Raw genomic sequence first — 27,328 nt, 5'->3', positions numbered from 1 at the left:
CGAGCTGGGCCGGAGGGGCCGGGCGAGCGGGCGGCGGCGGCGCTGGGCGGCGGGGCCCGGCCCGTCTGCGCCCGCGGGACGGCGAGGCCCCGGGCGGCCGATTCGGGCCCCGGGAGGGTCGTCGGCCCGAAGTGAGTTTGTCCCGTAGGCCCAGAGCCCGCTCCCCGGGAACGGCGGTCCCGCGAGGCGGAGGAGGAGCAGCCCCCGCCCCGGAGCCCTCGGGAGCTTTGAGGCAGCTCGGCGGGTCCCGACGGGGTAGGTCGTGCGCTCGTGGATCTTCCGGGCGGCGCGGCGGCGAGAGGGCGCGAGCGGCTGGACGGGGAGGGATGGGCGCTCCCCCGGGACGCGGGACTCGTGGGACCCAGGTTTCCCGGGGGCGCAGAGGGTCCCCGCCTCCCTCCCCACCGACACCCCTTGCTCCCCTGGTTCCCTGTCCGGCTTCCCGACGTGTCTCTAAGCGTGCAGGAGTGTGTACTGACCCCGCTGGGTTGTGCCCTGGAGCATCCCACAGTGTCGCGCAGGACCAGGGCGTGAGGGCCAGCTGCTGCTGCCTGGGTTGACAGAGGAGGAGATTGGGCCTGAGCAGAGAGGTGGCTTGTCCAAGGTGACGGGGTCTGTGGATGGGCTTGCTCACAGGACTCAGCTCCTGGGCCGGTGTTCTGTCTGCTCGGTTACAGTTTTCTTAAAAGATTCTTATGTGCAGCGATATGATACCGTTGAAGTGATATCATTTAGAAACAAAAGTATGCCTTGATGCACATTTATCCCATTTTAGAGAGCTAGTGTTCTCTGTTCCTGTGGATACTTTAATTTTAAGCAATTTGAAGGGTCAGTAAGAATTTGTACAGTGTAAGAGGAGAGTTTTTTTTTTTTAACATTAGTTTAATGAAGGCAAGCTATTTGACAAACTAGTCGATGTTTATATTAAACAATGAGAGTAACCCATCTAATCACCTCCTGATATGTGGGAATGACAACAGTTCTACTCTGTGTTTCTCCTTCTGAGTGTTCACAGGGTATGAACTTTCTTTGGTGGTTATTATGCAGGGTTTCTGCCTTGGCAAGCTGGATTACCTGTGACTTTTATTTCTTCTACTTGTCTAGGTCCACTGTTAAGAGTCTGTACGCTTTTCCAAGAGCAGCAGAAAATGAATGAATCCCAGGTGCGTTTTCCTATCTCCGTATATGTTCCCTTGCTTGGTTTTGTAATGTGTTTCAGGAGGTTTATATGGATCCAGATTTTAAAATGAGACTATGGAAATAAAAGACATTATCATGTAAAGTACAATTATTAGGGTGTCAGCACCCAGAGTCTTTTTTTCGAGTTCACGTGTGCAGATAGTAGGCTACCTCAGGGCTGTGGTGGTCGAGCTGCACATATGACTGATGTTCCTGACAGTCGCAGAAAAGGAGAGTAATGCCCGTTATATAATTTGAATTGACTGTAAGAGGATGCCAATTTTGTTACTTGTGGGTTTTAAAGATTTCCTAGGACTTGAAAAAATGTCTTTGTTGAAATTGATGTAACTGTGGGTAGCTTTCCTAATGACAACCATTAAATCATTGCAACATGTGGCTTATACTTGTTGCTTATCTAAGCTGAGGGCCTGCTGTGTATAATTTTTCCAGGCAGCAAAATACCTCGATCCAAGGAGACAAATTTCACTGTTACTGTTTGATCCAGGGTTAAAAGTTGTCTGAGGGAATGGCCTGCCCATCCTTCAGATGCTTCTGTTACTGTTCATTTGGGTTGTATAGTAAATAATACAGCAAGATATTCTCTACTAAGTATGTCCTCACTCCCCTTCCCATTTCAATCCTCAGCATCTTGATTTTGTCCTCACCCCTCTCCCGAACGTGTTGGTAAAGATTAGCAGTGACCTAATTATGTTCCAAGCCATCAGACATCTTCCAGCCCTTATCTCATGTGACCATGCATGTGACTTTGACATATTACTTCCAAACTGGTATTGTCTTCATGGAGCTCCCTTTTCTTGGCTTTAAAAAAAAAAAAAAGTCTCTTGCCAATATTTCTGTATGTATCTAAAACTGATTAGGAGCCTTTTAAAAAGTGGGTGAGGGTAACCCACAATACCTTTCTTAATATATAGTATCTGGTGTTCAAAGTTTCACCGTTTCCTGAATGCTTTGTGGTTTATTCTTTTCAGTCAGGATACAGACAGAGGCCACACTTTGTGGGGTGGTGGGTGATGGAGGCTAAGTCTTTTAAATCTTTTACTAGTAGTTCCTCCAGTGTGTCTTTTGTGTTACTTCTGTGTAATTTATCTTTTGAAGAAATTGGGCTTATCCTCGGTTTCCTGTGGTCTGGGTTGTGTTGACCACATTGTCATCATTTTAACTTTAACACTCTTTTTTATTATTCCCTAGATGCCTTATAAGATTGGTAGTTAGCTCTGGAAGTTTACCCACTTCCGTTCAGTTCTTTTGGCAAGACTTTATTGCCTGTGACACTTGTCTGCTTTCTCTTGGAAGCCGGTATCCTCTTCCTGTCTTTGTTTTTTTGATATTAGCATCCATTGATTGATGTTCATTGCCAAAGTCCGCTGATTCTTTAGGGGAAACAAGATGGTGCTGTGCTACTTTGCCATTTCTTCCTCATTTACTGGCTATAATACTTTTCTGAAGAAAAACATCTCTTTAATTGGTTCTGTGGTTCATACAGAAAAGGCAATTGTCACAATATTGAGTAGGCTCCTGAGCAACTAGGATTTTTGTGTGTTTGTTTCATTTCGTTATCATTATGAGCTCCTGGGTTTACACATATTTTAAATACTCCAGTACACTGAAGTTGTTACTGTCTTTGACGCCTAAGTGGTTCTGTCTTTGACCAGAGAAATACCTTCAGATCGGTTTCTGAGTCCTTTTGAAACATCCGCTATACATATATTTTTTAAAGATTTTATTTATTAGAGAGAGAAAGTGCACAGGGTGGGGAGGGACAGAAGAGGAGAGAGAATCCCAAACAGATTCTCGCTGAGCATGGAGCCTGACACGGGGCTCGATCCCAGGACCCTGAGATCATGATCTGAGCCAAAACCAAGAGTCAGACCCCCAACTGACAGCCACCCGGGCGCCCCCCACATGTGCTTGAGAAGATTGCCTATTCTGCTGTTGGTGGGAAAAGTTCGATAAAGGTCGATCCGATCAAGTTAGTAGTGTTGTTCAGGTGAATGATTCCTTGCTGATTTCCTGCCTCCTTGTGCTCTTGTCCTGAGAGAGGGAAGTTGAAATCGCGGGCAACTGTGGTTTGTCTCTCGCAATTCTATCGAGTTTTGCTTCATGTATATTATCATGTATGTAAACATTTAAATTGTTACGTCCTCTGGATTAATTAACCACTTTGCCATTGTGAGAGCAGCTTCTTTACCCCGGTAATATTCTGTGCTGTGACGTGGACTTTTTCTGATATTCATGCAGCTGCTCCAGCTTTCTTTTGAGTAGCGTTGGCATCTGATTCCATTCTTTTACTTTTCTTTTACTTTTAAACTATTTCTGTCTTTATACTTAAAGTGCATATAGTTGGATCTTGCTTTTTTTATTGAATCTGAGTTTCTGCTCATTAATTGGGTTGCTTGGACCATTTATACACAATATGATTATCGATATAACTGCTTAGGTTGTAGTCTGTTTTGGTTTTTTGTTTGTAACATCGGCTTTCTTTTTTCTTCTTTTTGTCTTCCTTCCTTTTGATTGATTGTGTATTTTTTATGATTCCATTTTACATCTTGTGTGGGGTTGTTAGCTCTAACACTGTTGTTATTTGTGATTACTTTGGGGTTTATGGTATGCAGCTTTAACTTACCAGTTTATTTTCAGGTAATGCACTGTTTATTGCTTAGAATATAGGGAGCTTGTGGGGCGCCTGGGTGGCACAGCGGTTAAGCGTCTGCCTTTGGCTCAGGGCGTGATCCCGGCGTTCTGGGATCGAGCCCCACATCAGGCTCCTCCGAAAAGATTTTATTTATTTTAATAAAATCTTAAAAAAAAGATTTTATTTATTTTAATAAAATCTTTAAAAAAAAGATTTTATTTATTTTAATAAAATCTTTAAAAAAAAGATTTTATTTATTTTAATAAAATCTTAAAAAAAAGATTTTATTTATTTTAATAAAATCTTAAAAAAAAGATTTTATTTATTTTAATAAAATCTTTAAAAAAAAGATTTTATTTATTTTAATAAAATCTTAAAAAAAAGATTTTATTTATTTTAATAAAATCTTAAAAAAAAAGATTTTATTTATTTATTTGACAGAGAGAGAGACAGCCAGTGAGAGAGGGAACACAAGCAGGGGGAGTGGGAGAGGAAGAAGCAGGCTCCCAGCGGAGGAGCCTGATGTGGGGCTCGATCCCAGAACGCCAGGATCACGCCCTGAGCCAAAGGCAGACGCTTAACCGCTGTGCCACCCAGGCGCCCCAATAAATAAAATCTTTAAAAAAAAAAAGAATATAGGGAGCTTGTCACTTCCATTTCTCCCCTCTGTGTCATTATGCTGTTATGTCATTTTACTTTTACAGGTAGAATCAATCCCATAATACATTGTGATTTTTAAGTAAATAGTTATTTTTTAAGGAGTAAGAAAATAACATAGTTGCCATTTCCGGTATTTTTCATTTCTTTATGTAGATACAGATTTTTATCTGCTGTCATTTTCCTTCTGCCTGAAGGGCTTCCTTCAACACTTCTATTTGTTGGGGTTTTTTTTCTTTTTCAATTTTTTATTTAGATTTTAGTGAACATACAGTGCCATATTGGTTTCAGGAGTAGAATTCAGTGATTCATCACTTACATAGGACACCTGGTGCTCATCACAACAGTGCCCTCCTTTATGCCCATCACCCATCTAACCCATCCCCCAGCCACCTCCCTCCATCACCCCTCAGTATGTTCTCTGTCATTAGGAGTCTTATCGTTTGATTTCCGCCCTCCCTTTTTTTCCCTTCCCATATGTTCATTTGTTTTGTTTCTTAAATTCCATATATGAGTGAAATCATATGATATTTGTCTTTCTCTGACTGATTTCGCTTAGCATGATACCCTCTAGTTCCATCCATGTTGTTGCAAATGCTAAGTTGTTGTTCTTTTTGATGGCTGAGTAATATTTCACCACATATAAACACACACACACACACACCACGTCTTCTTTATTCATCAGTCAGTGGACATTTGGGCTGTCTCCATATCTTGGCTGTTGTAGATCATGCTGCTGTAAACATCAAAGATTCTCCTTTGAATCTGTATTTTTGTATCCTTTGGGTAAATACCTAGTAGTGTCATTGCTGGATTATAGGCTATTTTTATTTTTAATTTTCTGAGGAACCTCCATACTGTTTTCCACAGTGGCTGCACCAGTTCGAATTCCCACCAACAGTGAAAGAGAATTCCCCTTTCTCCACATTCTCGCCAACACCTGTTGTTTCTTGTGTTGTTGGTTTTAGCCGTTGTGACAGGTGTGAGGTGATATCTCATTGTGGTTTTGATTTGTGTTTCCCTTGTGATGAGTGGCATTGAGCATTTCATGTGTCTGTTGGCCATTTGTAGGTCTTTGGAAAAGTGTCTATTGTCTTCTGCACATTTTTTAACTGGATTATTTGTTTTTTGGGTGTTTGATAGGTTCTTTATAAATCTTGGAACACTTCTAGTTGCTGATGAGTTCTTTCAGCTCTTGTATGTCAGAAAACGGCTTTATTTTGCCTTGGCTTTTATTTCAGGGGAGCTTTGCTGGGTTTTCTCCTCCTGTACTTCAGATGTGTTCCCCTACTGTCTTTTTGCTTCCATTGTTTCCAAGAGAAATGTGATGTCATCCTCACCTTCATACCTCTGTTTGTACTGTGGTTTTTGTTTTTTCTTCTAGCTGCTTTTAAACTTTTTATTCGTGATTTTGAGCAGTTCGTGATATGTCTTGATATTGTTTTCTTCATGTCTCTGTGCTTAGGGATCATTGAACTTCTTGGATCTGTGTTTTTATGATTTTCATCAACTTTGGGAACTTTTTGACCACATTGCTTCAAATATTCCCCCCGCCTCCTTCCAGCCGTCCTTCAGCAAGTCCTCTTACCTGTGTGTCACGCTACTTGAAGTTGTCCCACAACTCTCTGACACTCTTTGTTCTCTTTAAATTCCTTTTTCTCTGTGTGTTTCATGTTCTGTAAGCTTCTGTTGCTATGCTTCATGGTCACTGATCCTTTTTTCGGTGCTGTGTTAATCTAGTCTGGGGTAACTTTCATCTCAGACACTGTAGTCTTTGTCTGTAGAAGTTCAATTTGAGTCTTTTTTTATGTCTTCCCTGTTCTTACTCAAATGTTTTGAACATAAGGAATACGGTAATAGACTATTTTAATGTTCAATGCCACTTGTAACATCTGGGTCAGTTCTAGGCCCACTTAAGCAGATGCATGATTTTATGTATGGCTTGTTCTTTCCTGCGTGTTTCCCAGTTTCTCAATCCTTACCTCCTCTCAGTCCTCCCTCTCTGCTCCAGGGCTGGAAACTCTCAGGGCAGTAACCACCAGCCTCCCCTTGTTAATTTCCTGTCTCTGATTCCTGTCCATCGCTTCAAGATCCATGTCTTGAAAACCACTGCATTGTATACTCTGTTTTTCGGTGTCCTTTCAGGAGGCAGGGTAAATGTGATCCTTGTCCATCTTTGCTGAAAGTAGTCCTAATGCCTGTATTTTGAGTCAGTTAGAAACCTTTCCCCACATCCGGGTTATAGGGAAATTCACCCGTTGTTTTTTTTTTCTGTGTTGTTTAATATTTTTTATTTATTTATTTATTATTATTTTTTAAAGATTTTATTTATTTATTCGACAGAGATAGAGACAGGCAGAGAGAGAGAGGGAACACAAGCAGGGGGAGTGGGAGAGGAAGAAGCAGGCTCATAGCAGAAGAGCCTGATGTGGGGCTCGATCCCATAACGCAGGGATCACGCCCTGAGCCAAAGGCAGGCGCTTAACCGCTGTGCCACCCAGGCGCCCCTAATATTTTATATTTAGATCGCTGATCCAGTTGGACTTTTTTCTTTTATGGTGTAAGGTATGGATGCAGTTTCATCCATGCTCAAATGACTGTAGTTGCTCTAACACTGTTTACTAAAAATCAGTATGTTGTTAGATTGTCTTATAATATCATAGGTCCTCATGATATGTCACTTAATCATACAAGGCTATTTCTAGACTTTGTGCTCTATTCCACTGACCCATCTCCATCTGTATGCCGACACCAAACCCTTTTAATCATAAAGGTTGTGTTTTAATTTGGTAGGAGTTAGGCCCCCCTTGATTTTCCCCCCCTTGCATGAACTTTCATGCCATCTCACCTAGTTCCAGGAAAAATGCTTTTTGGTATTCTTGTTGGGATCACATATCTGTAAAGTAATTGAGGGGAGAGTGGTTTACATCTTTGTGTTACTGAGTTGACCTGTCCAGGAACAGGAGCATCATTCCTTTTGCTCCAGTGTGCTTCTGTGCCTTTCAGGAGTGTTTTCAGAGTTGTCCTAGTACAGATTTTGTACATTTCTTATTAACAGTTTTATCTTTTCTGTTACTCCATAAACTGTGTGTTCGCTTGAATCTTCTTAGTCTGTTAATGTAGCAAGGGCTATTAGGGTTTTTTTTAATGATTTTCTTTTCTTTTCTTTTCTTTTCTTTCCTTCTTCCTTTCTTTTTTTTTTTTTAAGATTTTATTTATTTATTTGACAGAGAGAGAGACAGCGAGAGAGGGAACACAAGCAGGGGGAGTGAGAGAGGGAGAAGCAGGCTCCCAGCGGAGCAGGGAGCCCAATGTGGGGCTCGATCCCAGGACTCTGGGATCACGCCCTGAGCCGAAGGCAGATGCTTAACGACTGAGCCACCCAGGCGCCCCTCTTTTCTTTTCTTTTCTTTTCTTTTCTTTTCTTTTCTTTTCTTTCTTTTTTTTGTAAGTTTATTTAAATCCTCTCTACACCCAATGTGGGACTCAAACTCACGACCCCAAGATCAAGAGTTGCACGCTCTTCCAGCTGAGCCAGCCAGGCTCCCTGGGGCTGTTGCTTTATGTGTGCCAATTTTATTTATTTATTTATTTATTTATTTATTTAAAATATTTTATTTTTTTTTAAGATTTTTTAAATTTATTTATTCAACAGAGATAGAGACAGTCAGCGAGAGAGGGAACACAGCAGGAGAGTGGGAGAGGAAGAAGCAGGCTCACAGCGGAGGAGCCTGATGTGGGGCTCGATCCCATAATGCCGGGATCACGCCCTGAGCCGAAGGCAGACGCTTAACCGCTGTGCCACCCAGGCGCCCCAAAATATTTTATTTATTTATATGACAGAGAGAGAGACAGCCAGTGAGAGAGGGCACACAAGCAGGGGGAGTGGGAGAGGAAGAAGCAGGCTCCCAGCAGAGGAGCCTGACGTGGGGCTGGATCCCAGAACTCCGGGATCACTCCCTGAGCCGAAGGCAGACGCTTAATGACTGAGCCACCCAGGCGCCCCTGTGTGCTGATTTTATATAACATTATTCCTTTATTGAGTTGGTTTTGTCATTGATTCTCTGAGTTTTCTGGGTATAGTGTATCACTTGCAAATAGAAATAGTTTTCACTATTACTCTGTTGATTAGCATGCCTCTAATTGTTTTCTCCAGCGGGAGGTAGTTTTGCCTTGTTCCTGATCTTACTGGGCATGCACCTAGTGTTTGTCCACTAAGTAAAACCCTGACTTTAGAACTGAGAGGACTTTACCTGTGCATGTGTGTCCACATCTCCATGAGCTTAAAAAGCACACGTGTGCTTGCATGTGATTCAGATTGTACGTGTATCGCACATACTACGTGTGTTAGGGTAGGAGAGTGTGTGCGTATACATCTATTCATGCTAGTGAAGTATCCATTCCTATTTTCTTGGGGGTTTTTTTAATCACGGATGTATCTTGAATATCATCAGAGGTTTTTCAGCATCTTTGTGGAGATAAAAGTCTTTTCTTAGCCCTATTAGAATGGCATATTATGTTAATGGATTTCCAAAGATTAAATGAGTCTGTATTCTTGGAGTAAGTGCCACTTAGATATTGTATATTTTTCATTCTGGCATTGGATTCTGTTTGCTGATATCTCGTTGTGGATGTTTGTGTTGATATAAGCGGTATTGGTGTGTGATTTGATCTGTCTTACTGATTGCTTGGTCAGTCTTCCAACCCCGCCACTCCTTGCCTTGTGGACTAACTGAACCCGGGTTATTACTCTCCATGGCAGTTCATCAGCTCACTTGTTCTGGATCGACTACGATGTCCTGCTGTGGATTCTCAGTCATCTCAACTCCTGCAGTCTTGGGGAATCTCAGCCTGGGCACCTACATGGGGGATAGAAAACCCTGTGTTGATACATCGTTTGTAAACAGCAGGATGATGGGCCACGTGTGCCGAGCACTTCCCTTCTGAGACAGGAGCTGAGTGTTGGCCGCCCCAGCACCGCTGCTTGCAACGGCACTGGACACTCCTTGCTGCACTTTCAGGGGGGCTTCTGTACCCCCATGCTCCTCTGTGGTGGCTCTCGCTCTCTTTCAGCAGAGGATATCTTGAACGTTTTGAGGAAAGTGTTTCCTTTGATAATAAATTGCCCTGTTTCCCTGAAAGAATCTAATGTCTGTAGGCTGAAATGATAGCTTGGCTTGGTGTCCAGTTCTGGGTTTGAAATCCTTTTTCTTTTCACGAGCCGTGGGCGGTTGTCCAAGGGTTTTTCCGAGGTGAGAAGTAGAATGGCAGTTTCCAGAGTAACTGGTGTTTTTTTCCCCCCCACCTGTAACTTTTTAGATTTTTTTCCTTAATTTTTCAGTTTGGAGCATTTTATCAGGAAATTTCTAGGTCTGTGTTTTCCCCCCAATATTCTTGTTTGCGAATCCCTTGTGACATGATGGTTTACCTGATCCTTCGGCTCCGGTATCGTTTTCCGTCCTGCCTTTGATTCTTTGTGTTCGCCCTTCTTGTTTTCTGTTCCTGAAAATGTTGAATCTGTCGGATCTGGCTTTTGTATCTCAAGCTTTATTTCATCATTTCAATTTCTTGTTATCTGAGACATTTCTTAAATTGTATATTCTGTGTCCCGTTTGTTATTTAAGCCTCTTACTTGGGGTTTTAAGAAATTCAACAATTTGGTTTTTAATTTCTAAGTATTTGCTGGCTGTTTTGGGGAGAATGTCTTCATTTTTTAGGGGCAACATTCTTTTTTTTTTTTTTTTTTTTTTTTAAAGATTTTATTTATTTATGTGACAGAGAGACAGTCAGTGAGAGAGGGAACACAGCAGGGGAGTGGGAGAGGAAGAAGCAGGCTCATAGCGGAGGAACCCGATGTGGGACTCGATCCCGGTACGCCGGGATCACGCCCTGAGCCGAAGGCAGACGCTTTAACGACTGCGCTACCCAGGCGCCCCTAGAGGCAACATTCTGCTTAATTATTGAAAAATACAAATCAGTAGAAAAAATGGGAGTTGTTTCCTATATGAAATTGATTCTGTCATTGTCGAGCTGCTCTTCTGATGTTTATCTTTTATTTACACCGTTTTCCTCAATTAGCTGACGATTCTTGACTTTTTTTTATTTCACGTTTTGAGAGAAAAATTACTAATAGCTAATGTGAATGTACTCAACTAATGACCCCATTTCGCTCTTTTCTTTATGAAGAGGATGACTGCAGAGCTCTAGAAGCTAGTGAATTAGGGAAATGTGTTTAGGTAGACATCACTTCAGTTTTTCTTCCCTTTTTTTATTGTGATAAATTACACATAATGTGAAATTTACTGTTTTAACTGTTTACTGTTTTAACCATTTTACTACTTTAACCATTTTAAAACATACAGCTCAGCGGCCTTAAGTACATTCACATCGTTGTGCAACCACCACCACTGTCCATCTCGAGAACACTTCTCATCTTACAAAACTGAAGCTCTGTCCCCACTAAATAGTAATGCCCCACCTCCCCTCCCCCACCCCTGGCAGCTGTTGTACTTTCTGTCGCTATGATTGTGAGGGTTCCGAGTATGTCACCTAAGTGGAATCATACAGTATTTGTCTTTTTGTAACTGGTTCATTTCACTGAGCGTGATGTCTTTAAAGTTCAACCGTGTTATAGCAGGTGCCACAACCTCCTTCTTTTTCAGCCTGAATATTACTCCATTGTACGTGTAGACCACATTTTGCTTGTCTGTTCATCTGTCGTTGGGCACTTGGGTTACTTTTGCATTTTAGCTATTGTGAATAATGCTGTGATGAGCGTGGGTGTATAATTACCTCTTTGAGACTCTGCTTTCAGTTCTTTTAAGTATATACCCAAAAGTGGAATTGCTGGATCATAAGGTAAATTCATAATAAATTTAATTTTAATTTTTGAGGAGGTCTCGTGCCTGCAGTGGCTGCCCCAGTTTGCATTCCAGCGATAGTGCACAAGGGTTCTCATTTCCCCAACGTGTTATTTCCCAGCTTTTTGGTAGTAGCCACGCTAGGGGACGGGTGGCGGTAACTCACTGTGGCTTTGATTTGCACTGGTGACTGGCGATGTTGAGCATCTTCCTGCGTGCTCCTTGGACACGTGTGTGTTTTCTTTGAGAAATGTCCATTCCAGTCCTTTGCCCATTTTGAATCATGTTAGTTTCTGTTGTTGGTCTTAGGGATTCGCTCTGTATTCTGGGTATGAGTTCTTTACCAGAGACACAATAGGCAGATATTTTTCCCATTCTGTAGGCTGCCTTTTTCTTCTGTGCATGGTGTCTTCTTACACATGGAATCTGTAGGCACCACTCCCATTTTGAACTAGCCGCAAGTTGGCACACAAGGTTAAGTCGCTCGAGTTGCTTTTCTCTGAGTGTGGTTCTCTGAGAGCTGCCTTGGGGAAGATCAGCCACGTCCAGCTCGGATAGAGTGGATGTGTGTCCTGGTTTGCCCGAGACCCTCTTGGATCATACCCATATTCCATCCAGTTTAACATTTATCCCAGACAGACATCTGTCTGTGTCACAGTGAATCTGTGACCCCCTCCCAGCCTTGAGGCCTGAAGTGTGTTGCGCTCTGCTACGTGTGTGACCACGGTGCCCACAGCCGGAGAGGTCTTACCGTCCGCCACTCATCCCACTGCTCTGTGGACTCGAAACTGGGAACCACCCGGGCTGCTAAGGTGCTCCTGTGGCTAATTGCTCTTCACCTCCGCTGCCGACAGGGACCCTGTGCCCTCTCGATGGGCCTGGGGATTCTCCAGGGCTCCGGGACACTCCACGGTCCACCCTTGCTGGGGCCCAGCGTGCGTCCTGTGTGGAGCAGTGCGATCTGTGGCTTCGGTTCTCATCTTCTCGGCTCCACAGGAATCTCCTCAGAGAAATTCCTGCTCGGGGAACAGCCTCTGTGTTCCAGGGCTCTGTTCTTGTATTTCTTTGAACGGACTTTTCGGGGGTTTTGTTTTGTTTTGGAGGCGGGAAGGTAACCGTGTACAGTTTACCCCACTGAGTTAGAGTCTGCTCCTGCCGTCAGAGAGCTGTGCTTTAGCAAGGGTCTCTCTGCCCTGTTCTTCCCGCCCCCTCTTCAGTGTCGACCCCGCCTCTGTTTCTGCTAGTTGGTACTTTACGCCTCTGCGTCTTCTTTCCGCCTCGATCCTGTGGCGCACGGGCTGTGAAGCCTAACCTGGCAGCCCATGAAACCGCGCTCCGTGCGGGCACTCGACCTGTCGGGGGTTCGTCAGTGCAAGTTATTGCTGCAAGGGTGAGCTGTTTGAGATGCGGTGTTTGGCCCAAAACTTGGAGGACGTAGAACCCTTAGTCACGCAGGTCACCACAGGTAAAAGTCCAAGATGAAAGAGCTGAACAGGAGGCCAGAGACTGAGCGCTGCGTGCACCCCCGTGACGAGGTGGGACAGGAGGCCGGGGGACAAAATATGTCTTTATTTCCATGGTGTTTCCCTGCCGGGCCAGAAGCTTTCTGAGAGCAGGAGCAGTGTCTTACTCATCTTGCATCCCCCAGAACTCAGTTCAGTTGCAAAATGGGAACTCAGTTGGTTTTCTGATTTTGGGGTTTGGTTTTTTTAGGGAGTGCGGAAGGAACCCAGAGGTAGTATTTCCACTCTGGTTTGTTTTCATTCCACAGTCTGTAACACACAGTCAGGTTTTCAGTGTTCACGGTTGACTTTATCAGTGAGCTTGAGCTTGCTAAGCTCCCGTGGCCGCGCGTCTCCTACACGTGACGGGTTCCAATCTGATGCCATTATAGGGGCCAGTGTCGTTCAGGGACGTGGCCGTGGACTTCACCCAGGAGGAGTGGCAGCAGCTGGAGCCTGATGAGAAGACCACGTACCGGGACGTGATGCTGGAGAACTACAGCCACCTCGTCTCCGTGGGTGAGGAGAGCCTGCCGTGTGGGTCGCTGCCCCAGGGGTGGAGGGGGCCTGCCAGTTTAATGATTTTTTTTTCTCAAGTTTGAAGAAATAAGTGTTAGGACCATTTAACTCCCTTTCGGCACCAGGGATGGTATTTGTATGTTGGCCTCTGAGGCAGCATCTCAGACTCAGAGATCTGAGAGCCAAGCAGCCGGTCCAAGTCTGGCTCCATTTCTCACTCACAGGGTACGACAGCACCAAACCGAAAGTGATCCTCAAGTTGGAGCAGGGAGAGGAGCCGTGGGTCGCCGAAGGAGAACTACCATGTCAGAATCATCCAGGTAAGTTAGGAGCTCGGTACAGTTTTGAACGTCCCCCCCTCCCACCCCACTTTGGGAGGGTCTGAGGGCAGCCCCAAGCCTCCAGCGCCCGGGCCACACCTCCCGGGCCACACCTCCCAGGCCGCAGGCAGCTTGCTCCCTCCAGCACCATGTGCAGGCTGCTTTTCTGATTTTACATTCGATTTACACTTGTGGGCATTTTCCGCGCTAGCCAGTGCTGTGAGGACCCAGTCACTTCCTCCTCCTGCGTCCTCAGTAACTCACCCGCCCCCAGTAGCACAGAATTCCTTTCTTTGCAGCCATTCAGAAGTCTCAGAGAAAAATGAACTGGAGACGTTCTTGTTCATTCTTTTTGTCTTCCGTTTTCCTTCCTTGCCATGAAGTGCCTCAGGCTGATTTCCTGCCTATTTTCACTCCCTCCTTTATGCTCTAGGACACCAAAATCTGTCCCCTCCCTGAGCTGGTGAGGCCGGCTGCTGCCTCACGTAGGTGCTCCTGCGCTCTGTTTGGCAGCGATGAGCACAGGCCCTAAGTCAGTCTTCACGTGATGTGGTCAAACACTGACCCCTGTGCTTTGGAGCCCAAGTATAACTCAAGGACAGCTCGGGATAAAGAGGAACAAGAGCTTCATTGCTTTGTCGGGCAAAGGAGGCTGCAGAGGCCTGTGGTTTTCACAAACTGCAAGGAAGGGGGGTTTATAGGGAAAGATAGGATTGAGCTGGTTTGACAAGAGTTGTGTATATGCTGTCAGCCTTGTCAGTTGTTTTCAGGGTGGTGCCAGGTTCCTAAGACCACAGGCTAAGAAGGGCGGTGAGGAAGGTTTATGGAAGAGTGGGAGAAGGTTACTTTAAAATCAAGCTTCGTGAGGCACCTGGGTGGCTCAGTCAGTTAAGCATCTGCCTTTGGCTCAGGTCATGATCCCGGGGTCCTGGGATCGAGCCCCGCGTTGGGCTCCCTGCTCAGTGGGGAGTCTGCTTCTCCCTCTGCTGCTCCCCCTGCTTGTGGTCTCTCTTTCTGTCTTTGGCAAATAAATAAATGAAATCTTTTTTTAAAAATTAAAAAATAAAAAATAAATAAAATCGAGCTTCGTTGAAGCCTTGTGCAGCTGTCTTGATTTTTGTTCAGCTTTGTGCTTTAAGTGGTTCCAGTGTGCTGGTGCAGTGTGAGTCGGGCCTTCCTCTTTTCCCCAGCGCCTGCAGCCACCGTAGATGTGCAGGAAGCGTTTACTCATAAGTGAAGTTGCCCCCGCAGGACCTGTTTGCCATTTTTTTTTTTTTTTTTTTAATTTCTTAGTTTGGGTGCCTGGGTGGCTCAGTCGGTTAAGCATCTGCCTTCACTCAGGTCATGATCCCACGGTTCCCTGCTCAGTGGGGAGCTTCTCCCTCTGCCCCCCTGCCCCACTTATGCGCTTACATTCTCTCTCTCTCACAAAAATTAATAAAATCTTTAAAAAAAAAAAGTTCTAGGGGATGGGGGGATGTTTAGCCCAGTGATGGGTATTAAGGAGGGCACGTATTGCAAGGAGCAAACAATGAATCATGGAGCACTATATCGAAAACTAATGAATAATATAATAAAATTTTTTAAAAATAAAGATAAAAAAGTTCTTAGTTTATTAATCCTCATGAAAAACCTGCACAGTCGCCACAGATAAAGTCACTGCAGAATCTTTACTCCTCTTGTCCAGTCTCTGGCTCGCTGTTTGCGAGCACCAGCACTGGCTCTTGTTGTCCCCCTGACTTTCTTCATTCTGCTTTTGTGTTCCTTTCACTGTTTCCTGGAGGTCTTTTTCTTCTCGTACCGGCCATGTCTTGCAAGTCTGTATTTAGGTCCATTTTTCTTTGCGTTATCCAAGGAATCCTAAATCACGCCAAAGCCAGTTGTCTTGCCACCACCAAAATGGATTCTGAATCCAGATACAAAGATGACATCTGGTGTGGTCTTGTACACTGTGGCTGGTTGTTCCCGAATTACTGTGGCCTTCCCAGGGTGGAGAGCATCAATGACCATTTGTTTCCGCTGAAGTAGTCGCTTGCTCGTGAACTTCCTGGTCTGGATAGTTACCGTGTCTTTCATGATGGCAGCCGAGCTTCAAGCAGCCAGGGAGGAAAGAGGCTGTTTTCCATTCTTTAGTTCTCTTCGTGCCCCTTGAAAAGGTTCATCTTGTTTCAACTTTCAGGCCTTTTTCTTTGTATTTGTGCTGCTCGTCCAAACTGATACTTAATCCCTGTAACCTGTGGACTATTGTACCTGGCAGGTGGTCGTGTTAGAGAGGTGCTCCACTCCCTTCTTCCTCAGAGTGGCTGACAGTCAGCTACAAACTCCTCCAAACCATCCTGCACATCCTCCCCACTTCCTTTATTCATTACATTGTACTGGTCTTCTCTCCCTTGGTTCCTGTTTCTTATCTTTTGTGAAATGCTTTAAAATTTTCCTGCATATCCTTAGTTTCTTCTGACATCAGTGTAAAAAAAACATTTTCTCATACTTGGATGACAGTGAACCCTATTGGGAAATTGCAAAGTCTGTTCATCTGAAACATTCAGTTGATTTAACACTAGGCTGACAAGATGAGCCCATAACTATCTCATTTCTTCTGAAATAGATTTTACATTCTCCTCTCCTTGGGTGCCACTCAGTATGGTGTGATATTGCCCATCAGAATTCATGTCCTGTTTCCCCAGATTCTTGTTAAATTCCATTTGGTCTAGATCTCCAGACTGTCTTAGTCCCTTCTTCGTGTGTACTTCTGTTACCCAAATTACACGTTTTCCTTCCTTCCTTTTTAAATCGTAGTTATAAAGAGATAACAATCTATATCTGAAACTAATATAACACAGTATGCGAACTACATTTGAATTTTAAAAATAAGTAAAAGTTTTTTTTAAAAAACCTACCCCAGAAGAAATATCAAGGCTCAAAAAAACCACAGACGCATAATAAAATTAACCATTTTAACATTTTTGAGCATACAGTTCAGTGGTATTAACGATATTCACATTGTTGTGCAACAGAACCTCCAGAACTCTATCCTAAAAGTTCACCTCTTATTTGAGCTTTCCATAATTACTTATTCACCACACTTGTTTCTCCTTTCTCTTGAATCTACAGATACCGCAAAAGTTACTTGTTTCTCCCTTCTCTTGATACCCAATCCACAGATACCACAAAAGTTAGATACGATTCTGTATTTGGTACTTAATCCTCTTTCTCTACCTGAATTATAATCTTCCAAAGAGGAAGGATCTTTTCATTCTGCTTTGGTATGTAACATATAGAAGGCATTCTGTAAATTTTTCATGGACTGAGGACCCAGGTAAGAAAGACCTTTATTATCAATATCCATTGAGACATAATTTATCCTCAACTATAGATAAAACAGGGTTAGGGTGAACCTGAAAGCATCGATTTGATCAGTTTGGGAGCTACTTTAGTTTCTAATCACAGAGAGATTCCAGGAAAACTAGGAAATGTCACCATACTCTGCAGGTACACGGTTTAGTTAGGAAAGGAGAACATAGCTGCATGGACTAGTTCGGATTCAGCTTTCACACAGAGTACTTAACTTTCAAGTACATGTTATTTACAACTTTGTGTTAAAGCTGTTTTAAAAATTAAAGGAAGAAGAGCTCTAAACAGCTGGGAAGAGATTTGATAAATATTTTAAAGCTTCCCCTGAAGTATGGATAGGTGTTGAGTGTGGCCACCGCTGGAAGCCATCTTGGTGAATGAGAGTGTGAGCACAGGCTGGTGGTTGGGAGTAAGTGGGCATGGCCTGGCTTCCCGGAGCAGAAGGTATTAGAAGATTAGTGAAATGCTAGTTTGAGTATATTTGTGAATCCAGGTAATGAAAAATCTTACTGGTGAATGATAACTTCTCTTGTTTTGTTTTGTTTCCTGTTGGTATTCGGGGCTTGGAGGTCCAGGGATGGTATAGATTACTGAGCACAGAACTGTCGGTGTTGCATTGATTATGGATGAAGGCAGCTAACAATAGCTCAGAGGCTCCAAAGATTTGTAAGACACATAGAAATAAATACAAAGTTAATATTGTAGGGGCAGCTTTAGAAATTTGACATTTAAGGTTTTATATTAAACGAAACCTGCATGGATGGGAACTCGTGCTTCTTTTCAGGACTCAGTTAGTGTTATGTCAGGGATGTGATTGATTTTATGAAATTTAAGTGAGCAAATTGAAAGAAAATCGATGGGTAATTCTTTCAGATCATATACTGTTCTGAGCGATTTACATGCACTAAATTGGTTTTTCCCCAGTGGCGTGATTTGGGCACATTTCAGCTGTGTGAAGCTGCATCACAGTTAAGTAACTTGTTCAAGACCTGGCCAGTAGTGTGTTAGAGGTGGATTTGAATCGAGGTAGCCTCATCTCTGTGCTTTTAGCTGCCACGCTTTGTTGTGCAAACAAGTATAGTTAGGGTTAAGTAAGACCATAAGGATACTTCCGAGAGCCAACGTTTGTGGCTCAGTCTCTTGTCACCTGGTCCCATCTTACATTTCTTCCTGGTATTTATGTGCCTGGAACGCTCCCTCCAGGTGAATGAGAACCAGGGCTGGGGAGCTGGAGCCCTGGTGGTAGGAGTGTCTGTAAAGATGAGTTTGGAATTTTTAGAATGTTTATTTGGATTTATGTGCAGAATACAAAGGCAAAGATTTTGGAAGGATCTGGGCTAATGAGGATGTCATCGTGGTAATCTGTGTGTGAAGCAGTATCTTACAGTTTAATATAAATTGCAATCTCTTACTCCCAACATAATCCGTACTTGAATGTTTTCTTTGAATATTCATGCATCGATTGTTCTTGTTCTCCCACTGGACCAATGTACTCACGAGTCCTCCTGTTTGTGCCTTAATCTAGTTCTGTTTCAGTGACTGTGCCATCTGGTCATCATTTCTTGGGTTTATTTCACCTTTTCTACCAAAGTTTTGAACATGTTTGGGAAGTAACAAAGGTGCTTGTGTTTGGTGTGAATTTACTCTCCCTTCTTTCTCTAATGCTGAGTCCTGTCCCTCACTCATCCCTTCCCTGTGCCTACCCCACTCCACTCCATGTCTGTCTGTCTGTCTGTCTATCTCATATGACAGATCAGGGGGAAAGGAGGACTATACCCTCGTGATTATTTTTATTTGTGGAGATTGGCTGTAAAGCCAGAGTCAATCATATGGCAGGGCACTTGAGTACCACTCCCATTTGATACCTGGTGTATTCAGATTCACAAGGTTTGTTTAATTCTGTTCCTTTTTAGAAGAAGTCTGGAAAGTTGATGACCTGATAGAGAGAATCCCAGGAAGTGAAGATGAACATTCAAGGCAAGCTATTTCTATCAACGGCAAAACCCCGATTGAAGAGAGAGAGAATGCATTTGATAAAATGTGTAATGTGGAAACAAGCCTTGTTCCTTCAAGCGTAACATCTCATACTTGTGTCTCATGTGGAAAGAATTTAGAGTCTACTTCAGAATTAATTATTAGTGATGGAAGCTATGCAAGAAAGAAACCTGATGAGTGTAGTGAATGTGGGAAGATGTACCACGGAGGGAAACCCTATGAATGTAATCAAAATGGGGACGGCTATTCTCAAAATGAAGGGAATATTCTTCAGAAAATTCATATTTTGGAGAAACCCTTTGAATATAATGAATGCATGGAAGCCTTAGACAATGAAGCTGTTTTCCTGGCTCATAAGAGAGCTTATATGGGGGAAAAGCCCTATGAGTGGAATGACTCTGGGTCAGATTTCATCCAGATGTCAAATTTTAATGTATACCAGAGATCGCAGATGGAATTGAAACCCTTTGAATGCAGCGAATGTGGAAAATCCTTCTGTAAAAAGTCAAAGTTAATCATACATCAGAGGGCCCACACAGGAGAGAAACCTTATGAATGTAACGTATGTGGGAAATCCTTCAGCCAAAAGGGGACCCTCACTGTGCATCGCAGATCACACTTAGAGGAGAAGCCCTATAAATGTAACGAGTGTGGGAAAACCTTCTGTCAGAAGTTACATCTCACCCAACACCTGAGAACTCATTCAGGTGAGAAGCCCTATGAATGTAACGAGTGTGGGAAAACCTTCTGCCAGAAGACCCATCTCACCCTACACCAGAGGAATCATTCAGGAGAGAGACCCTATCCCTGTAACGAATGTGGGAAATCCTTCTCCCGCAAGTCTGCCCTGAGTGACCACCAGAGAACGCATACGGGAGAGAAACTTTACAAATGTAATGAATGTGGGAAATCCTACTACCGAAAATCTACCCTCATTACACATCAGAGGACCCACACGGGAGAGAAACCCTATCAGTGCAGTGAGTGCGGGAAGTTCTTCTCTCGGGTGTCGTACCTCACTATACATTATAGAAGTCACTTAGAAGAGAAACCCTATGAATGTAATGAGTGTGGGAAAACCTTCAATTTAAATTCAGCCTTCATTAGACATCGGAAAGTACACACAGATGAGAAACCCCACGAATGTAGTGAATGCGGAAAGCTCTCTCAATTCTCGTATCTCACTGACCATCCTGCGGCTCTTTTAGGGGACAAACCCTATGAATGTAGCGAATGTGGGAAAATCTTCCTTGACAGTTCAGCCTTCAGTGGGCACCAGTCACTTCCAAAAGGGGAGAAATCCTATGAATGTAACATCTGTGGAAAATTGTTCTCGGAGTTGTCGTACTATACTATACATTACAGAAGTCACTCTGAAGAGAAACCCTATGGATGCAGTGAATGTGGGAAAACCTTCTCCCATAATTCATCCCTCTTTAGACATCAAAGAGTGCACACAGGAGAGAAGCCCTACGAGTGTTACGAATGTGGGAAGTTCTTCTCTCAGAAGTCCTATCTCACCATCCACCACCGGATCCATTCGGGAGAGAAGCCCTATGAATGTAGTAAATGTGGGAAAGTCTTCTCTCGGATGTCAAACCTCACTGTGCACTACAGAAGCCATTCAGGAGAGAAGCCCTATGAATGTAATGAGTGTGGGAAAGTCTTTTCTCAGAAGTCCTACCTCACTGTACACTATAGGACTCATTCAGGAGAGAAACCCTACGAATGTAACGAGTGTGGGAAAAAATTCCACCACAGGTCAGCCTTCAATAGCCATCAGAGAATTCACAGGAGAGGGAATGTGAATGTACTGGATGTGGAGAATCTTCTGTGACGTCAAAACTCTTTGAGTATGACGAAATCTAACGGGGAGTCAGATGTCACTGAGAGTTCGTGTTTCTGAATGGGGAGAACCATTGAGGCATTAGATTCATCTCTACCTGATTTCTCACAGAGAAGAATCCCTAGGAATACAAGAAGAAGCAAAGCCTTCAGCAAGATCCTGCAACACATTGGGCACAAGATAATTTATACAGGAGTGAAACTTGATGAATATTTAATATTTATTTTGGAATTCAAATTATATTTACATATCAGGGAATCATACCAAGGCGAGATCTATCAGAGTGATGAGTGTGGGAAAACATATTGTCTTGGAAATTGTTATATTAAAAGCCATATTTCTGATGTAAATTCTGATGTTTATAGGAAAGCTCTCAGAAGCTGTCAGCTCTGAATAAACCATGGTATAAAATGAAGTTTTGGAATCATCAGGAGTTTATAATGAGGACAGTAGCATTAAACACATATATGACAGTTTCTATCATGTTTTAAAAATGCGGCTTAACAGTAATTGTATGCAAATTTGAATTTGAATTATTTGGGAAAAGGCGGTATTCTGAGTATTGAGGTGGCAAAATGTACTAACAGGATATGTGTTGTTGGTGAGACATTTGCTAGATATGAGATAGTTAAGTACGTACTTTTTTATTTGTTGGGAAGCATCGACAAATGGGTTTTTAGCAAATGCCCCATCAATAAAGGCTAAGCCAGTGGTTTTTGTAGCGAATTCGACTATGTTTGAGCAAAAAAGATTTTAAGACACTATTTTCATAAACTATGCATAGATGATTTGGAGTTAAGTCTGTGTCAGTAAAAGAGGGCATCCGCACAGTTTATCTGTAGAATACACACAACTCTTGTGCCACCCCGCTCATCTAATCCATAGTTGAGTGCGCGGTGTGCCAGTAGTATGTCATTCAGAAATTTCATCTTTCCTTTTATCTGACGTGAATACTATGTCATTATTTTGTGAACTGCCCCTCATTCCCAGTATTTTGGAACAAATACAGGTTTCTAGCAGACAGTTTTAGTTGATTAACTCAGTGTCTTTTCTCCCCTTAATTCCTTGCTGGAAGAGTTTGTTCACCATTTCCTCACATGACACAGAGGGTGAATCCTGATTCATCTAAACCAGTCATGATAATTCCATTCCGATTGCCAGTAACCTGTTTACAGTGGTCACACGACCCAGTTCACTGGGCCAAGGAATGCAAGGGTCCTTTAATAATCAAAAATTAAGCACTGGACTACCTTATGGAAACAAGTAATCTAGGATGCAAAAAAGTCACGTGGTAAAGTCAGCATCCATTAATGTTCTTCATAAGCTGTGGATTTGAAAGGAACTTCCCTACTTGGATGAAAAGTTTCTAAAACTACAACCACCAGCATACCTAATACTGAAATATTGAAAGTTTTCTCCAGGATGGAAAAAAAAAAGGAAGAAAAAAATCTATCTTCTGTCACTAATGGTATTCAGTATTCTGCAGAAGGATGTAGCCAGGAGAATAAGGCAAGAAAAATAATTAAAGAGCCTGAGGATTAGAAGTAAAACTTTTATTTGCAGTTGACATGATTTTGTACATTGAAAGTTCTGAGGAATGCACAAATAATTAGAATTAATGACTAAGTTTAGCAGGGTCCCTGCATAAAGCTCATTATGCAAAAATAGTTTTTTAATATACCAGCAGTGAACATAAAAAATGAAAAAGTTAAAAGCAATACCATTTACAGTAGCATCAAAAATCCTCAAGTGCCTCGAGGGAAAATTACCTAACACCATATTTTCAAGAAAAAAAATTACAAAACTCGAGAGGGCTATATCTGGTTTATAGATTCCAGGACAGTTTTAAAAAAGATCTCAGTTTTCCCCCACATTAATTCATATGTTCAATGCAATCTTAAAAGTCCTACTAAGTTCTTGAATTGAAATTACACTAACTCTAAAATTCAAAAGACCCATAGTAGTCAAGGCTATCTTCCGGAATAGACACAGTAAAAGAACTTATATTACCAGGTATCAAGGAAGACCTGTCATAAAGCCACAGAAATTATAATTGTGTGGTATTGGTGCAGAGATAAACAAATTGACCGTTGGGACAGAATAAAGATTCCAGAAACACCCGTGTATAATACAGTCACTTGGTTTTTGCTGAAGATGATAATGCAGTATAATGGGGGAGAGGATATTCTTTCTAATAAATGCCTTGTCAATTAGATTTAATAATTTAATAGAAAATAGAGAAGTGGGGGTTGAGATGGATTACAGATCTAAATATGAAATATAAAATAATAAAGCTTTAAAAAGAAAACTTAGCAGACCGTACATAGCCTTAAAGTAAGAAAATTTTTCTTAAGACCCCCAAATCACTAAACTATAAAATAAAACCAGTTAATTTGGATATATTAACTTTTTGAAACTTATGTTTATAAAAAGGACCCCATTAAGAAAGCAAATAGGCAAGAAATGGGGAGGATACTTGCAACTTACGTATATGACAGCAGACTTGAGTTTAGAGGAAGGGGTGGTGATGGTTTTTCAAAGGGGCCAGTTAGTAAATACTTGGGGTTTTGTGAGCTAGACTGTCGCTGTGAACATGTCTGTGTCTCAATAAAACTTTATTCACAAACACAGGCAACAATCTGGATTTGGCCTGACGGCCACACTTTCCAGCCCTGGATCTAAAATTGAAAAAGAACTCTTACAAATCAACAAGAAAAAAATAGAAAATGGGCAAGAGATTGGGACATCCACTTAACAAAAGAGAATATCCAGATGGCCAGTAAACATGAAAAGGTACGTTATTTTTATTAGTAATCAGGGAAATGTAAGATTTAAACAGCACCCACCCACTGAAATGGTTAAAATAAAAAGCATAAAAAAAAGAATCCAGTTTTGGCAAGGAGGTAAGCAGCAGGAGGCCTACCGTGCTCGAGGTATCACCAACTGGTATGACCATTTGGGAAAGCTGGCACTTTGAAAATGCGTATACCCTTTTAACCCGAACCTAGCAGACAGGTGTGTTTATGTCAACTAAAGGACATACTAGAATATTCATGGCATAAAACTACTAAAACCAGAATTCTCTGAAGGGATGTATGCAGTAGAATGAAGGAAACTAAGTGGTATGTTTCACTGCAGAATGTAGAGTGTTGAGAACAAGTGAACCTTAAGTATTTGCAATAGTAGCTTGGTTTCACAGAGCTGAATGAAGGAAGCCAGACACAGGCACACATTGCATGACCATCTGTGTAAAGCATAAGAACAGGAAAACTTGTCTATGCAGTTAGAAATCAGGATAGTGGCTAGCCTTGGGCAAGGCTGAAAAAGGGGTATTTATCTGGTGCTGGTAATACTGTTTCTAAATCTGGGTGCTGAATATCTGAGTGTTCTGTGCACTTAAGATATGTGTCTTTTTCTGCATGTACATTATTTTAAAATCCTGCATCATTTTGTGCAGGAAATATTCTTTAGAGTAGTTTTAATGGCAACTACGGAGATTTCCTACACTGTGACCTTAAAGCTTAATATAAAGTATATTTTAAGTAAAATATTTGAAAAGGTGACAGGGCCATTACATATTTTGTCATCCTACCCTTTTGCGTATATAAATGGGTCTGAATCACCTCTTCTAATAAAGAACTAACGTGTAAACATTTCATATTTTCTCAAATGATTTTTCACATTCTGAACTTGGGATGTGTCTCCTGCATTACTGTCCTCGAAATGACCTTGTTGGGAGGTAAATCCATGTAACGGTGACTTTGATTTGATGGGAGATTGTACTTAGAAGGTTTCTACTCCGTTGTTAACAGCAAGATGTGTGAGTGTAAAAGCTCTGCATCATGGAAAGTTAAGAGCGCTTGGCGGGTTGGGGAGGGACGAGGGCTGGCTGAGCTCAGCGGCCCGGCAAGGAGGAGTTACGACAAGGGATGGACTGTGTGCACTTGACTTGATTGCCCCTTCCTCATACTAGGCAAAGCTTGAAGTGTAAGCAAATTAACACCTGGCTGAAAGAACAGTAATCCAGGAGCTGGGGCTTGGTGGTGTGCTCCCCCACCCCAGCTGCCTGTTTGTTCCCTCAGTCCACTGGGCTTCACCGTGAGGCATGTGGTCAAGCATGGCCATGGCTCCCCTTCCATCCCAGCCAGAGCCTGCCTCTTTCACCATGAGGTTACAGTATTCTCCAAATTAAATTATACAAAGGCCACAAAGAAATAGAACAAATCTGTAACCCCCTCCCCCCCACCCCAAGTTGCAAACGTGGTAATCATGACAAGAGTTCCCTTTTACATTCAGGAAATCAGATTGCTGTAGTGCCTGTCAAATTGGGGAACTAGTTAAATTGTAGACTTGTGAGCCAAGTACGGAGTGAAAATAATGTCCAAAAATCCTCCAAGGCAAGACAGGACGTGGTCCTTCAATGGAGGAACATGTGGCCTCTGGGGACGGTGAAGAAATGGGTGCAAATATCATGGCATCTGAGGAGCACAGCTCCCAAACCGTATTCTTTTCTCCACACAATCAGCTGACCTGAGGACCATGGAACAAGAAAGCAAGTGCTTAGGGGTGCCTGGGTGGCACAGCGGTTAAGCGTCTGCCTTCGGCTCAGGGCGTGATCCTGGTGTTATGGGATTGAGCCCCACATCAGGCTCCTCCGCTATGAGCCTGCTTCTTCCTCTCCCACTCCCCCTGCTTGTGTTCCCTCTCTCACTGGCTGTCTCTATCTCTGTTGAATAAATAAATAAAATCTTAAAAAAAAAAAAGAAAGAAAGAAAGAAAGTGCTTAGCTCAGGACCACCAGCCAACCCTCAAGCCTGGCAGGACTGGGGAGTAGGTGGGACACTGGTAGGTGTTCAGCACCCCCCCCCCACGCCATAGCCCTCAAAGCTAAGCTTTTGCAGCAACAGAAGAAAATTGGCATATTTTACTGGTTAAAAACAAGGAAGAGGGAATCCTTTTGCAGCATGCATGTCTGGTGGGGTGGACAAACAGGAAATGCACACCGACTTTGCCAGCTTTGGGGCACATGGGTTCTCCATAAACCCTCACTGGGAAACAGGAGTGTAAGTGGCTTTTCCTGCCGGCAAGATTCCAGGAACTCCTGAGAGAAAAGGAGCTCTGGCAAAATCCGAGACTTCAGCCACTAAAAAGGAACAGACTGAACCACCTCCACTAAATAAACATCCTCAAAGAAACAAGAGTGTACTGGTGACGTGAGGTCAGAATAAGTAAAAAAGAGGTGAAATGTTGAGTGTGAACAATGAAGATTCAAGAGTTCAGATGAGCTGGTGGCTGATGAGCTGGGAGATACTGTGTGGCAGGGAGTGTTTGCAGAAAGCAAGAATAAAGAAAACGTACTGGGAAAGGGGTAGAAGTGGAGGTTTCTGCCAGATAGCAGGAGTCTCCGAAGCCGGGGAGACTGCAGCAGTGCAGAGGAGGAACTACTTGGGGGGGGGGGGTTAGTTAATTTCATATATTTGGAAAAATCCAAAATGACCTCAAAAGACCATCCAGTGCTCCAAACAGGAAAGATACAGAAATATCCATACCTCAACAAAGTGAAATATAAGGACACTGAAGATAAAATTTTGCAAGTTTCTATAAAGAGGCAATCACTCAAAAAGAGAATAATTTCTCATCTTCCATTGTTGGCCAAAATGAAGTGACAGGAACCAGATTTACCCTTTTGACTAAACTGAAAACTTGGACAAAATAAAGTCAGGGCATTGGGACAGTGGGCACAGGACAGTGATCCCCGTGGGAACCTGGCGTGCTGCCTGGACAGACCTTCCGGGCCACAGTGCAGGAAAGGGCACCCCAAGTCGCTGGGCAGGCTTGGAGAGCAGAACATAGGAGAGCCCCCAAACACCAGGGGTCTCCAGGGCCTTGGTCTTCAAGCAGAGGCCTGGCTCTGGCCTGGGGCGTGGCCTGCTGTGGTCGGGGCGGAGGCTTTCTCGACTCTAGGGGTGTGGCTAACGGATGTGGGCGTGGTTATACCTTGGGGCGTGGCCATAGTAGGACGGTTGGTTGGTGCGTAACAGTGGAGGCATGATCCAGTGGGGCATGGCTGTGCTGGGGGCATGATGTTTGTATGAAGGGTTGGGTGTAACAATGAGTGGGGCGTGGTGATGCCCTGAGCGTGGTCGGTAGTGGGTCGTGGTTCTGGCTGCAGAAGGCTCCAGAAGCAGCTCGGGTAAGAACTGTCTGGATCTAATAGCCCCTGGGGAGCCAGAGGCCAGTGACCGGGCTGTGGGCGGACACGAGGGCAGCGGGAAGACAGGAAGGCCTGCCGGCAGGTGAGGAATAATTGAGGCTTGGGCTCTAGGGCCGGGCCTCAGGGGGCGGTAGGCCTGGCACCCGGAAGGGGGAGGGGATAGAAGGGCAGAGTGGGAGGCGGTGCCTGGACAAAGAGCAGGGCCTCTGACCTCCGCCCCCCCCCCCCCGGC

The 27,328-nt window shown here is 43.4% G+C and overlaps 1 protein-coding gene and 1 pseudogene across 2 annotated transcripts; one reads left to right on the top strand and one right to left on the bottom strand.

Moving 5' to 3' along the window:
- Nucleotides 1-288: 288 nt before the first annotated feature.
- Nucleotides 289-24,538, top strand: LOC103669956 (RB-associated KRAB zinc finger protein). 2 transcript variants are annotated; one of them, XM_040634742.1, is made up of 5 exons: nucleotides 289-604; nucleotides 1,105-1,163; nucleotides 13,244-13,370; nucleotides 13,595-13,690; nucleotides 13,990-14,521. In XM_040634742.1, the coding sequence occupies exons 2-5, from the start codon at nucleotides 1,149-1,151 to the stop codon at nucleotides 14,121-14,123; spliced, it is 372 nt and encodes a 123-aa protein (XP_040490676.1). In that variant the 5' UTR covers nucleotides 289-604; nucleotides 1,105-1,148; the 3' UTR covers nucleotides 14,124-14,521. The 2 variants fall into 2 exon arrangements, with proteins under 2 accessions (XP_040490676.1, XP_008696542.1); XM_008698320.2 differs by lacking the exon at nucleotides 13,990-14,521 and adding an exon at nucleotides 18,955-24,538 and having other exon boundaries at nucleotides 309-604.
- On the bottom strand, nucleotides 15,193-15,766 carry LOC103670050 (annotated as a pseudogene).
- Nucleotides 24,539-27,328: the final 2,790 nt, after the last annotated feature.

The sequence above is a fragment of the Ursus maritimus genome, unplaced genomic scaffold (genome assembly GCF_017311325.1).
Source record: "Ursus maritimus isolate PB19 unplaced genomic scaffold, ASM1731132v1 scaffold_2, whole genome shotgun sequence".
NCBI lineage: Eukaryota > Metazoa > Chordata > Mammalia > Carnivora > Ursidae > Ursus > Ursus maritimus.
This window is presented reverse-complemented; position numbering and strand designations above follow the sequence as displayed.

Bases quoted from the DNA above. Each gene is read 5' to 3' on its own strand.
- LOC103669956 (XM_008698320.2), top strand. The intron at 13,371-13,594 runs GTGAGGAGAGCC...TCTCACTCACAG, and splicing joins CAGCCACCTCGTCTCCGTGG to GGTACGACAGCACCAAACCG. The intron at 13,691-18,954 runs GTAAGTTAGGAG...GTTCCTTTTTAG, and splicing joins ACCATGTCAGAATCATCCAG to AAGAAGTCTGGAAAGTTGAT.